General features: G+C 44.0%; 1 protein-coding gene across 1 annotated transcript in view; it reads right to left on the reverse strand.

Annotated features, from left to right (window-relative positions):
* The window catches only part of trappc9 (trafficking protein particle complex subunit 9), a 233,026-nt gene that overhangs the window by 182,525 nt on the left and 35,450 nt on the right, over nucleotides 1-15,051 (reverse strand). The window contains exons 11-12 of the mRNA XM_076301892.1: nucleotides 13,443-13,588; nucleotides 37-122 (exon numbers count right to left, since the gene is read on the reverse strand). Of these exons, the coding sequence (XP_076158007.1) occupies nucleotides 37-122; nucleotides 13,443-13,588 (232 nt within the window). The remainder of the gene's footprint in view (nucleotides 1-36; nucleotides 123-13,442; nucleotides 13,589-15,051) is intronic.

Here is a 15,051-nt window from a genome sequence, read left to right on the forward strand (position 1 = left end):
ACAGAGAGACACAGACAGACAGACAGACATGCTTACCATGTTCTCCACACGCAATTCGAAGGGCATGGGGTTATACACCATCAGCTGGACCTCGCAGACGTCCCCACGCACCCACTGGAACTCTGGCAGACAGAGACAGGAAATACAGAGTGAATCAACTATGGAGCAAGACTAGGTAGTACTGAGTATGCTGATTTGTGTGCGAGTCAGAGTTTGTGAGTTTGTTGTGTGTGTGTGTGTGTGTGTGTGTGTGTGTGTGTGTGTGTGTGTGTGTGTGTGTGTGTATGTGCGTGTGTGTATGTGGTGTGTGTGTTCAACATGTGGGAGTGCATGGGTGGGTAGGAGGGAGCTGTTGTGCGTGTGTGTGAGAGCCCACTCGGGACATGAATGCAAATGCACACACAAATATGAATTCCTGTGATTGTGCTCATGGGATACGAATGCTAATTCCAGCACATTGCTGTATGTGTGTGTGTGTGTATATATACACATACACACACCAGCCTTGAATACAAATTTGCCACTTATTGTTGCATTCTCCTCTCTCCCACTTCTCCAATTAATGAGGCAGAGCGTTTGCGATCAGGTCATGTTCCACCAGGGTCTCGTCCAGAGAGAGAGAAAGAGAGAGGGGGGGGGGGGGGGGAGATATAGAGATCTGCACTGAGCCTCCACTGAAGCCTACTTCGCATGTAATCCACACAGCCGGCAAAAACGGAGCGGGTTGTTTTCCAAACACACAGCCCCTGAGCCCCCAGACGTAGGAGTGTGCGTCTAGAGCCGTTTTTCTGAGTGACGGATGTAAGAGTCACAAGATCGTATGCTTTAGTAGGGGAAATCCAGTTTGAGAGCACATAAATCACCGCCTGGCTTGATCATATGTGCGATTGTAACAGATCACCTGGGGAACATTGAGGAAACATACGCTAATCTCATGCTAGGATGGCTTCAGGCTAATACCCACACATGTTCAGGAGAAGGGATATTTACCGTACTCTACTAGATGGCAGCAGGACTTGCGGATGGAGGGGGAAATTAACTGGAAGAGAACTGGATCAGTGCTGATCTGACAGATGACTGAGAAGATTTAGCAAACAATGAAAGCGGCGGCGAGCCAGCACTTTCCAATCGAGAGACGGGAGGACGGGCGTGGAGATGGATATGAGGAGGGGGGTACAGCCGTCTCATGTTCTCTCTCCACTAGGAAACCTAACCACTCCAAGGGAGCACACACAGTCCTCAAATGGAACTTTTCCCCCTCAATATCGTTCTTACCAAATGGAACCTCTAAATATGAAAGAGTCGGATGAACAAATAAATGTTCCTATAGCATTCAGAGTAGTTTAACCAAAGGAAATGAGTACAGTGTATCATATGTTTATATGTACAATTTTTAAAAAGTATTAGCAGGGTAAAACTCACTGTAGAAGGGAATCCCTAGACACAGACGATTAATCATGCATGAGATAAGAGCAAAAAATAAGGCATGGATCATTGCAAAAAATGAAAGTTACTGAACACACCCTCGGGTTCATCCTCTTACAGAGCGGAGCAGAGCCTGCATGGACCATAAGGAATGAACCTCCGATACAGAATAACTCTGCACAGGGAAACCCGCTTATATTCTGGGGAAAGCTCATTTCTCTTCTCCACCACCTCTGCCTTTAGAGCTGAGAGGGGGAAAAAAAAAGTTACGCGCCTCGCATAAGCACCGCGAGTGGCGGTGGAGGGACTCTCACGTCGGAGAAAAATGCCTCCGGTGCCGCGGCAATTTATGGGGAGTAAACCAGTGGCGTGCACCCTGGGAAATTAAAGTGCGGGGAAAGACAGGTGCGGGCGTTATAAATGCTCTGAAAAGAGCGTGCTCCGTCTGACCCCCGAAGGCCCACCGGGGGCAGCCTTCACACTGCCCGATCATTAAACACAGAACAGTCCCTCAAAAATAAATAAATAAAGACAAGAAAAGAGGGAAAAAATATATAAAAACTTTGTGTGAGATTTCAGATTCATTTTGCCATGTTTATGCAAGACAAACAGGCACATATATACACACCCACACACACACACAGACATCTCCTCTAGGGCCAGGCTGGTTTAAACATTGTCACATTCCATGACTCCAAAGCCACCCAGGTAGAATGGTGAAAAATTCTGTAGCTCCCCAATCTTTTTAGACAACCCACAGTAATGGCCCACCTGGGAGAGAACCGTAGGCGGAAAACTGTTGGCTCCATCCTACTCAACTGCTACTACAGTCAGGAAAAGTCTGGCCATTTTGTTTCCACCTCGCTAAGCTGGACAGTGTTTTGCTGGCTTATAAAACAACACAGGCTTCTAATGACCTCAGGGAACTTCTAAGAGCAGACCGCACTGTTTGCGACCATCGTTTGAGAGATGATGACCTTTACACTAGTACACATGCTTTAATTAAAAAATAATGGCCTTTTGTGTTCTTACTCAGGATGCATGCCTGTGTCATTTTTTAACACCTTGGAGTTTAACCCTTAGAACCCTAAGCTGTTTTTAGGGCATTTTCACTACCTTTATTCATAAGGATTTATTCTGGTCATTCTAAGTGCCACACACATATATTATATATAGTTTTTTTCAGGATAGTCTAGGCTATTCAGATATGCCATCATTTCATGTATTAATACTAGCATTGATTTTATTTTGATTTTTAAAGAATTAAAATATAAAAAGTGTATTATAAAAATTCTTATATTTCGACATGTATCTCACCACAGCAAGCTCACAGCTCTACATGCATTTCATGTGTGTGTAGGGCAGACTGTCCTGAATCGGGCAATATAATTGCCATGTTGGAGGGATACTCTGGGGCTGAGCAATTTACAGAAATATTTGCTGTGTGATTTACGGAAATAAATGCCATTTTTTATTTAGTGATGAAAAATGACCTTTCTGCGCTCCATATCTGTGACACGAACTGATCTGACCTGACTTGACCCGAGGTTGCCTGTTAGCCTGCGTGCCTGTGTGTAAGCAGTCATAATAATTCTCAACTTTTTACTGCATTGCCATGAACAAAGTAAAGGCAAAAAAGGTGTTTATTTGTTGAACAAATTGGGATGCAATGTGAGCCTTGAATTGGATGCCATGCACGAATTTGCTAGGATCTCAAAACCGGAATATGAACATGCTTTGCCATAGAGAAACACATGATAGCATTGGATTATAAACATGCTTTGCCACAAGAACAGACAAAAACGTGGGGTAAGTCCAGCTATATGAAGTTATTATTTTGCTGTAACTTCGTCTGTTTTATAACCCAGAAGGATGTACTTGGTATCAAATGATAGCTCTGAGTCTCCTCTTTCATCTGACATGCGTGGCATATCTATGCGATCACGGGTCCGCGAGTAATTCAAACGAGAGTAATGAGTGTGCAGTGTTGGTTTGTGTACATGACGTTATTATTTTGCAGTCACTTCGTCTGGTTTTATAAGCCAGAAGGATTGATAAACATGGTACCAATGGATAGCCCTGTGCCCCCCCTTTCATCTGATATGCTTGCCATATCGATGTGATCACGGGTTCGCGAGTAATTCAAACTAGAGTAATGTGTGTGCAGGTGAACGCAGAGAAGTATAGACTGTAAATATGATGCAATTTGATTTAATTTCATGATTTTTTTTAATTTTCATACTTGATCGTACAGACAAGTGTGTAGTCTCGTTGGAAAGCCCCACTTCTGCTCTGTCGTGCAATAAAGGTTTCATCTCGCTGCGATGAACCGTTCCGGAGCAATGTAACAGAGAAAAAGGGTGTGTTTCTTGACGCACTTTGCGTCAATCGGGTTCTAAGGGTTAAACAATCCAGCAGTATTATAAACACAGAAAAACGTACAGAGGATATTGTTGATTTACTACTTCACATTTCAGTTGAATTGGAAGTCTTGTAATAGAGAGTGAGGAAGAATGAGTTAATTAGTGGCTATATGGTAGGATACTAGTGAACGCTTATTTCGGTCCCATAAAAGGCATCCACGGAGTTAGGCTTTCAATTCTAATGTGTCTGTCTACTTCTATTCTCCCAGTTGATGCAATCACATCAAAACATTTTATGCCATAAAAAGTCAGTGCCACACACACAACACACAACACACAATTACTTTAAGAAATGTGCATATAGTCAGTCAGTGTTCTGCAAATACATACTCACAAACCGGAGAAGGAACGAAGTGTTGCAAAAAAACACAATCATTCAACACTGAACACATTCATCAAACTGAAACTGAGTCTCAATAGACTCTTATTCCCCCTCATTCTCTCCGTTCCTCTCACCATTTCTTATCTCTCCTTTTCAGGCATCAGTTACTGAGGCAACCGAGTTAAACTGAACTAAAATACTGGTGGCGTTTTCAAAATATAGAAAAGTTTTCTACAGGATGACTTTGCCAAATATATTGCCAAAAGACACCAAACTCTTGACCGTGCCAACTGCGCAGCCGTTAGTGCTTCCATGGTTTTTGCACTGCACCCAAACTAAATCCGCAACCACACTAACTATCCCTCCTGTCACGTTTGCTGCTAGTTTCAACGATTCCATGCCACTTTTCACAAACACACAAACCCAAAGCTCTTCTTCAAATCTGACCTTCTGCCTTGTGAAGGACAAACCTATAGGAAGGGGGTAAACGAGGTAAAGAGAACATTTCAGACCACTCCGGAGTGGCAGCATCCTTGACCATAACCTGGCTGAAAAGAGGAGACCCAGCTGTCTCCAGCTAGCCATGGCTCATAAGAATGGCCCACGCCATTAGGGTGAGGGTGAGGGTGGGTGAGGGAGGGAGAGAGAGAGAGAGAGAGAGAGAGAGGGAGAGAGAGATATGTATGGCAGGTTTGCTAACAGATGTAGCCAAGCTCAGAACAGGATAGATGGAGAAAGCGGTGGCAGAGGCAGAGAAGAGAGGAGAGAGGGAGGAAATGAAAGGAGAGAGGGAGGAAATGGAGGGGAATGGGCAGGGATGGAGAGTGGATTGGAACGCGTGGGCGACCGCTTTCTGCTGTCCATCCAGTCGAGCAGGGATGAGAGGGGAGAGTGAGGGATGGGCCCATACGGCAGCCCAGGTGGGACATTTTGCAGCCCTACTTAATCCTCTTGTCTGGCCTGCTCTGGGCTGTTCATGGGGACAGGTGCATCTCACAAACCTCAATAACACACCAAAACATGCAAACATACACAAACAGATGCCCTTTGAACTATTTCTCCCCTCAGTTGGCAAGCAAGAAGGCAAAAGAGCTGATAAGATCCAGAAAGCACACACAAAGGCCATCATGCGCACAAACATACAATCAGAGAGGGTTAAAGCGGAGCTAGTAATCAAGGATCTTTGATGCAATCGTAAAACATCTGATGAACACCCACACACACACACACACACACACCCCCGCACACACAATACTGATTTCTCCATGACCTTCTATACTTCCATACAATTCTACAAAGAATGTATGGGGTACCTTTTTCCCACAACTCCTCACGATCTAAATGTACAGTGACACACTCTTCTCCCCCTGTACCGCTGTAGAGCAGGAGAGTAAATCTCCTCACAGCTGCTAAAGAAGCAGCCAGCACCACTCTTTTTATGGCATGGAGAAATGCCGCCATTAAACAAAACAGCTCCATCTGCTGCACAACAACTGTTGGCTTTACGGCCCCCTGCCCCGATCTCTCAGACCAGCAGAGCAGGGCTGCAGCTCTCACTTAGAGAATGAATGGAGGGTGGCGGGGCGGGGTGGGGTAGTGTGTGTGTGTGTGTGTGTGTGTGTGTGTGTGTGTGTGTGTGTGTGTGTGTGTGTGTGTGTGTGTTGGGGGGGCTGCAGTAGAGACAGAGAGGAGACAGGTAGAATGGGGATTAAAGGGTTTCCTTCCTCTGCAGAAGTGGGCTTTTGAGGATAATAGGGGATTTGGAGAGGTTAAAGGCATCGTATATCTGAAAGGAAGAAAAAAGGGCCGTTTTGACAGTCTGTTCTACTTTTTTTGATGTTTCTACTTGTGTAGAATCTAAATGTTTGAACCTGTGTTCCTAACATCATGCCGTGTAATAACATTTATTCAAACTAACAGGAAACTGGTTGTTGGCACTGAATTTCAATTTAATTCACAAGGCCTTGAAAAAGCACTTATGTTATTTCCGAATTTTGTTCTTGACAAATGTGGCTGGTGTTACACTCATACCTGTTCTCTCTCTATAAAGCAGTGTTTCTCAAACTTTTTTTCTGGGGACCCACTTTTTAAAAATGACAGACTAACGCGACCCAACTTGTGACTGTGGTAGTTTACAAACTATAAAGCAACTTTCTTTCTCTCAGACGGCTGAAAACTAAATCAACACAAGTTCCAGGGGGTTGTGGATGTTCTGGTCTTTTTCTTGAAACGAGTTGTGTGAGGGGGGGAAGAGAGACATTTCTGGTCTCTATAAATAGAGTTCTGTAAAATGTTGCTCTCCGCTAGACACAGCTAGAAGCTCGCTCTGTACTAAAACAGCAAAATAACCCCTTTCCCAGGCGACACTCCAATTTACACATTGTCCCCTCATTTGTATCTCATCACACAGGCTAACCGTTTCAAGAGGATTATTTCCTGAAACTATTCTTCCTTCCTAAAGATCCCAGAACAGTTGGTTAACAACATTTCTCACTCATAAACCTCAAAATCACAGAGCAGCTTCAGTGAAATCTACCTCCTGAAGGTTGAGGAGGAAAATGGTCAATCAAGCTAAGCCCAAAGCATCATGGGAGAAACAAGCCAGGGCATTTCTGCTACAGGTAATGTGTGCAGATGGATTTCTGCTGTTCTTCTGCTGCAGTGGCCGGGCACAGAACAAATAAGCTTCAGGGTCATCACAAACACAGAAAATGACTTGTGCCTTTGTGTCTGTTTCGATGTGAGGGGTTGTGCATGAGTTTTTGTGTGTGCAGGTGTGTGTGTGTGTGTGTGTGTGTGTGTCTAGAGTTCTGTAAAAACGTGCTTTCTGCTACACAAAGGGGCTCGCTCTGTACTCAAGCAGCACATCTCAAAATAGCCCCTCTCCCAGGCGACACTCCAATTTACACATTGTCCCCTCACTTGTATCTCATCACAAGGGCTAACCGTTTCGATAGGATTATTGCCTGAAAGCACAACTGTTCTTTATTCAACAAAAGAATGTACAATAAGGTTACAAAAAAATACTCTCAATTAGGATTTAACTGTTATTGCTCACCGTTATTTATGTGTGAGACAAAAAACGTTTGGATGTTTTCTTCCCAAAGTCTTCTACAAAGCTCATTTTTAACAGGCAGCACGACACACTTTCAGGCGTTCACAATAACTCAGCCGTAAAAGGGCTCCGTAAAAAATTGATTGCGGCTGATTGATGAATATAAAGCGCTGTGAAATGATGCAGCGTGAGGCCACTTTAGGAAGCGTTTTGGAGATGAAATTGTGACGTGCCGCCCAAAACAGACTTCTCCCCCATCTGTCTGGTCTATTGTGGCTTTAAGCCAGTGTGGGGGGATTCACACTCCCCCGTCACTGCTAAGGGAAGGTGGAATGCCACGATTCAGTACCAAATTTTCCCCATGATATGAAACGCAACGTATGTAAACCTAATCAATGAAATGGTCAAGGTCTGGACACACAAGCACTTCCAAATCATTTCCCCCCTCCTCATCAGTTGAAGTAATTAACAGTAACTAATCCAATGGGCCGATACCAACACCCATCAGCACAGTCACTTAGTTATTTTTTTTTTCAAACGTTCCTAAAACATGACTTTGTCCTCAGATTAACTTTTTTAAGCATCAGTGACTTTACAGTGTGTGAAGTTAATTTTCACTAAAATGCCATGCCTCCTAACTCCTCTATTCCTTCAGTCCTGTGATTAGATATCTTAATTATTATTATTATAATAATAATAATAATAATAATAATAATAATAATAATAATAATAAAAATAATATTCTTCTCTATCTGTCGATAACATAATTCTAATGCTCTTTTGCTCTGGCTCCCTTAAACACATTTATTTGGCACACTGAGATGTTTATTCATACATGAAGTGTTTTAGCACTTCAAATACCATAGACTACCTGTGTATAAATGTGAAAACCAATAGATTGCATACAGTATAACAAAGGCAAAAACACATTAACACAGTAACACAGTAAAGGTCCCTGAACAGCTGGTTGATAAAGTTTCTCACTCATAGACTCCAAAATAACAGCTACACTGAAATCAACCATCTGATGGCTGAGGAGGAAAATGTCCAATCAAGCTAACCCCAACGTATCATGGGAGAAATAAGCCAAGGCTTTTCTGCTACAGGTAATGTGGATTTGTGGATTTGTGTTGTTCTTCTGCTGCAGTGATCAGGCACAGGACAAATAAGCTTAAGAACAGTAGCTTCAGGGCTGTCACGAACACAGAAAATGCCTTTGTGTCTGTTTCGATGTGAGGGGTTTTGCATGTGCGTGTGTGTGTGTGTGCAGATGTGTGTGTGTGTGTGTGTGTGTGTGTGTCTTTTTACCTGTGTATGTGTGTCTGTGTGTGTGCGTAAGAGAGGGAGAGAGATGAGGGAGACTGATGAGCAGACCTGGTGACAACAGCCTCATGAAAGGGGTATTTACTCTCCCATTACCCCTTGTTAGATATTAAACCTCCAGAAGCAGAGAAATCGCCCAAGCCTGTCCATGAGGCAACTGTGAAAACTCTTACTGGTGAAAAGTACAGTGATTTGCTTTTGGCTTCCTGTGGTGTTGGGAACATTTGACAGTTTGAAAACTTGGGAAGTAATATTTCACACCTCCAGGTCTTATTAGGGGAAACACTATGTACTCCAACCACAGACAAGTGTCTGGAACTTTAATTGAAGAAATGTCAGAATCTACATTAAGCACTTGGCATCTTCCATCTCTCCCTATCTCACTGTCCAACTGTGTGTGTATGTACTGTAGCATAGTGGTGTGTGGGTTGGGCATGCCTGTGTGTGTGTGTGTGAAGTGAAGTGTCTAGCCAAGTGCTTACACAGCTGAAACAGCTATCTCTCGACTTATCCGGTGAGGTGCAAATGGACCGGGGTGGACTTGGCAGTTGCTACAGAGTCTCAAGGCAATTATAGGAAAAACAATCTCCCATTACACACCCCAGCCTTTTATGGCGGCGCATCAATCAGCTTTATAGAATATGACAGAGGGACCGGGCACGGCAAAAATATGTGTGTATTCTCCTGGTTGCGTGGCTTTGGCGGCAAGCGACTAAACGCAAGAAGCTCATAAGTTTTTATTCCAAAAAAACAAGATTGAAGAGGGGCAGTGTGACTTAAAAACAGAGACAGGGAGAGAGAGAGAGACAGAGAGAGACAGAGAGAGAGATGGAGTCAGAGAGAGAGAGAGGGAGAGAGTGTGTGTGTGAAAGAGAGAGAGAGAGCAAAAGTCTTTGAGGAAAAAAAAGCGAGAGGCATCCCTGTAACCATTCAAATGCCTGGGGATGCATTGTGTGTTCACACTGACACAGCGTGGGGCTTTTTTTTGCCACGCCTCAGCCATCACCAGAGCCCGCCGCACCAGCACCGGAGGGGCCCCTTGCTTGTTGCGGTCTCTGCACCATGAACAAGGATTCTTTTTTGGTTGGAGATTACATATTATGGAAGAGGAGGTGTAGAAAAACTACACCTTGACATACAATAAAGGTTGCACCACCTCTACCGCACCAATTTCCATATTGCAAACAAACACAAAAATGAGCAGACGCATCCTATTAGCCTCCACACCCTACACATCCAGGTACGATTGGGCCGAGGGTGCACAACAGAGGGAGTGAGAGAGAGAGCGAAAGGTAGGTAGAGAGAGAAAGAGAAAGAGAAAGAGAGAGAGAAAGAGAAAGAGAAAGAGAGAGAGAGAGAAAGAGAGAGAGAGAATTTAATTGCCACCCATTCCCCTACATATTGCTACTGACACCTCTACATATGTGTCGTCACAGCTCTGCCACACAGATGCCGGTCTTGTGCACACTAAGAACTGGCATACACGCCGTGCTAATGTATGCACAGGCAGGGCTCAGTTTAGCACTGGAACACATGCACACACACACTGTGTGCTTCCTTGGACTAGCGTGTGTGTCTGTGTGCGTGTGTCTGTGTGTCTCTCTGTGTGTGTGTGTGTGTGTGTGTGTGTGTGTGTGTGTGTGTCTGTGTCTGTGTGTGTGTGTGTCTCTGTGTCTGTGTGTATGTGTGTGTCTCTGTGTGTGTGTGTGTCTCTGTCTCTGTGTGTGTGTGTGTGTGTGTGTGTGTGTGTGTGTGTGTGTGTGTGTGTGTGTGTGTGTGTGTGTGTGTGTGTGTGTGTGTGTGTGTGTGTGTGTGTATTGGGGGACGACAGGGTACATCCAGTCAATTAGGTTAAGGTGTGTGACATTGCAGGGAGAGAGGAAAGGTCAGGACACACAGAAATTGTAAATCTACAGAGCCGCATTTTTCCCTGGAGTTCAGACTGAGCTGTAATGGAGCGCGTATGATATCACTTACCTAATGAGCATATCTGCATTTAGGTTCTGTGTCTGCAATGACTACATCATCTACAAGTTTTGTCATTTTCCGCTTTAACTAGTTCTGAAATAGATATAAATAGTTATATAAATGTCCTGATTTAACTTCAGAAAGTAGAGGCACCCATGCGTGTTATTCATGACGATGCGTCTAGACCAAAGTGTCCTTTATGGATGGGATATTACTTGATAAGTGAATTATGCTGAGGATGAACTATACCGCTAACTGTAGGCTCTCAGAATGAACAGTTTACCGCCCATCAACTCAAACTTACTCAAACTCCCTGCTAAACACACACAACACACACACACACACACACACACATACACACACACACACACACATACACACTAAATCATACAACGTGTTTACCCTGTCCCTTGTTAACTTTTGGCAGCAAACACTCCTGGTTCCCAAATTTAGAGCACTCCTTGACAGTGGCACGTCGCGCAGACACACATAAAATATTCAAATGGACGTCGCCGGGCGACGGGGAAGTGCCATCCCTCATTGGCCGGAAAGATTTTGTGTCCGCGAGTGGGAGCGGGAGTGACTCACCGGCAGGCAGCCTTGGGGCCAGCCGGCAGTCCTCACCCTCACCGCCGAAACCCCACTGCCTGCCGGCGGAATGACAAATCCCACCGCACGCCACAGCACCCAGGGAATACATCATCGCACAGAGATTAATCCAGAAATTCATGGAGAGAGAAAGACAGAAAGAGAGAGAGAGAGGGAGAAAGAGAAAAAAGAGGAGGTGGAGGAAATAACGAGCCTTCTTTAGCTTGAGAGTCATGTATGTGTTTGGGTGTGTATGTGTGCATGTATGAGTATGTGGCTGTGTGATTGTGTGTGTGTGTGTGTGTGTGTGTGTGTGTGTGTGTGTGTGTGTGTGTGTGTGTGTGTGGGGTTTTGTGGGTGGGAGGGAGCCGATACCACAATAAAATAAAAACTCCCTCTGAATAATTGAAAATATTATGGTCTCAATTCCTCCGCTTAATAGATATTCCCTCTCATTTTCCCCAGACTGCACCAGACTTGTTTGTTTTGCGACTTTAGACACAATGGTCCATCTTGCAGGGCGGAAGAGGCAATATTGCTTGGATGAATCAAAGAGCAGTGACGTCTTATTGTATTTCACTTTGACAGCTCACAATGGCAGGCCAGTATGTAAATAAGGCCTGCAACAGTGGGTAAATGTAAAGGGAAATAAATCTTAATTAAAAAATTATACAAGCAGAGATTACATAAAGGTCTGCATGGTTACTTAAGGGCCTGAGATTTCTCAAAACGAAGAGCATAAGATAGCACAAACATCACTCCATTCCCTATCTTTTGAAAGTGCACAGAAAAAGAGATTTCCATGTACAACCATTACGTTGTGTCAAGCTGGGGGCAATGGGTGAAAAAGGCAGCAAAACAAAGTAAAAAAAAGTATTCATAATATCCATTACTAATTTTCTAACGTTGCGATTTCGGAAAACGAGAATGTTCACTTTGTGTACGTGGACTTAATATTCCGCAGGGGCCAACATAATTTTGAGCGAAGTGGCAGAATACCAACCAGCCTCAATCAGGTTAGAAAAATGAATCTATTAGCGGCCGCCGTTGTGGCGAAGCCAGTTTGACTTGGCACGGGGAGCGAGAAGTTGGAGCGCGGCGAGTTCATATGCCGCTCTCGCTCATTCCTCTACACAAGCCAGGGCGAGCTCACGCCGAGAAGGCCATCTGTCACGTTCGGTCCGGCGCGAGCACTGCCAGGCTTGGAGGGCCCTCCAAATCCAATGAGATTAGAGGAAATTTGGCTCCCAAACAAGTCCCAGAGAGACCCTTGTGTCTGAGAGCTCCCATATGCAAAACCACAGCTCAATCACGTTACTAGCAGAGCATGCTCAGGCTCACTAATTCAAAGAAAATGACTAGATGCTAAAAAAAAAAAAGAGTAGAGGAAATATATAAATGAACGTCTTTGTACTTTTTATTTGCACAATCCTACACATTTCCTATATGTGCAATGCAAGGCAGTTACCTTTAACAACTCTGATAAGACCCTGTTAGATGTATTTATGTTTTGGAGGCAGATGAGGTAATAACCTTGCACCCGAGGCCATTTTCATCCTTGTAGCGGGACATGTGAGACAAAGGGAAGGTCTCACATGCCTTTGAGAGAGAGACCTCTAAGGAGTATTTCTTGAGCGAGAGTGGCATCGAGGTCAAGTCGAGTTCAAGTTCAGCTGAGTGGAACATTTGTTCACGAGGGTGAAACAGGCACTGTTGAAATGAGTGTAAACGGTCTTTCTTCTCAATTATTGCAGCATGCCAGGAGTGGTCTTTGTGAGCGCTGTGTTCAAGTCAACTGTTAAAGGGACACCAGGCAACGTTTTCGTGTTAATTAATCATCTTCGTAAGTTGGTATATGGTTAAATGACTCATTACGGGGCAAATGAAGGCTCTCTCGCCCGCCCCTACTGCCTGTAGGAAGAATATCCCACTTGCAAGTTCGGTGTATCCTACCCGCCGACCGAAGCAGGATCAGTTTACAGCACAGGCGCAGGCTAACAAGACGCTAGAGATTGTTGCAAACGTGTGGCAGAGCTGGCGAAGAAACAGTGAAAACCCTTGACGGAAGACGCAAAGAAAAGGAAAAGAGCTTCAGACCGAGCGAGGGGGAGTTTCGTAGAGAAAAAGCATCAGGCTTGCCTGGTGTCCCTTTAAAGTTTGGATGTGAATGATCTCGGAGACCACTGAGCGCCCTATCTACAGTACTGGAGAGCAGCAAACGTACGTGATAAAGGCATAAATATGCTTTTTCTCCAATTACCCTTTTCATACGAGTAACATTACAATGCTTTACAATGGCTACTGTACATCACACAGGTCATAGGCCTTGTCCACCTACCGATCTTCTTGTTGCGCTCGTCTCCGCGGTTGTGCATGGCGATGGGTGAGTAGATAAAGGGGCTCTTGCTGGACAGGTTTTGGCCCAGTAGGGCCTTAACTTTGTGGGGCCGCAGGCTGACCGGCAAGTTCAGCAGCTTCACAGACCTGGAAGAGCACAGAGGGGTCAGGACGTTTAGCATTGAAATTAAATGCTAATTGGCACTGAAATTAAGAGGTCAATCAGTATCACATTCTTTTACTTGCAGTATGGACTGATACTGATACTGATGTTTATCAAAGCATTTACGTCATAACTACATTAGAAAGAGATACAAGTTCAATCATTTCAGTGTTACGATTGAATGTGTGGTAAAAAGACCAGTAACTGCTGTGGTAACTTCTTCAAAGTCCTTAATAGGAATATACTCTCCTTCAACTTGATTCAACTGACAAGACTTGATCGATTTGGAGCAACAATCATGACAAAATCTCTGTAAATGGAGCTTGGTCGGAAAATGGCAACTTGTGTTTGACCTGATCTTTGCTCTCTCTGTGCTCAACATTATTCTGATAACAGTTAATAATAACAATGCCATTTATATAACCATCACACTTTCTTGCACTAAAACCAGCCCCAAAATACATTATATCCCCATGCTGCAGTGACCCAGCAAGAAAGCACTCAGCCTCTTGGCTCCCACACACAGCTGGGAGAGGCCTGGAGGAGCACTGGCGTGGGAGGGCCACTGATTAGACGTTTTGGCCAGTCAGACAATGATGGTGGCAGTAGCAGGTTAGACTATAGCAGAGTTGCTGATGAGGCACAGAGGGGTGGATAGAGAGAGAGAGAGAGAGAGAGAGAGAGAGAGAGAGAGAGAGAGAGAGAGAGAGAGAGAGAGAGAGAGAGAGAGAGAGAGTAGTAAGGCGAGTCAGAGGGAGCAGGACCCAGGGGTAAGGAGGACAGAGAGTGTGCTCTTTATCGTCTCTGAATTGGAGACTGTGGCTTGAAGTCAACCAATATCACATTGTGTTACCTAGTGTTTATGCGGATTTTAGCACACAAATCTTTAACAAAGATTCCCATTATACACTTCAAAACATATTTAATTGTGCACAAAGCCATTAGGGATTTATTTTCAGGCTCTCTAAATTTGTAAAATAAAAACACCCCAATTTATTTTCTTTTTTACAACACAGCATTGTTGACTGAGCTGTTAACAACTCTGAACTGAATATGTTGCAGCTGATAAGCCCACCTGGGCACCCTAATTTGCTTTAGCAACAACGCATAACCACATGAGGCTCATACACATGAATTCCTCAAAAACAAACAAACAAAAAATGTATTTAGCCTTGATTTTCTTTTTTTTTTTTCTTTTTTTTTTTTTTATCCCATTTATGCAGCCCTCATACATATCCCCCTTCTAATGCCTGACACAGGTAGACAGATGTTTTCTTTCTGGTTTTGCATCTAGGAGGGACCCAAAGAAGATTTTCTTTTTTTTTTATGAATTAGCCTTTAATCATCCTACCCAATCTTTATGAAAAGGCATTAGCGCTTGAAAGTTCTCTCTATTTAATTCACTATGCACTCCAGGCTAATAGCAAAGCATTCCAATTATGAGCAA

This window comes from Alosa pseudoharengus, unplaced genomic scaffold (assembly GCF_046254945.1).
Source record: "Alosa pseudoharengus isolate Yale_2024_CS ecotype anadromous, Long Island Sound unplaced genomic scaffold, YU_APseudo_1.1 YU_APseudo_1.1_scf_23, whole genome shotgun sequence".
NCBI lineage: Eukaryota > Metazoa > Chordata > Actinopteri > Clupeiformes > Clupeidae > Alosa > Alosa pseudoharengus.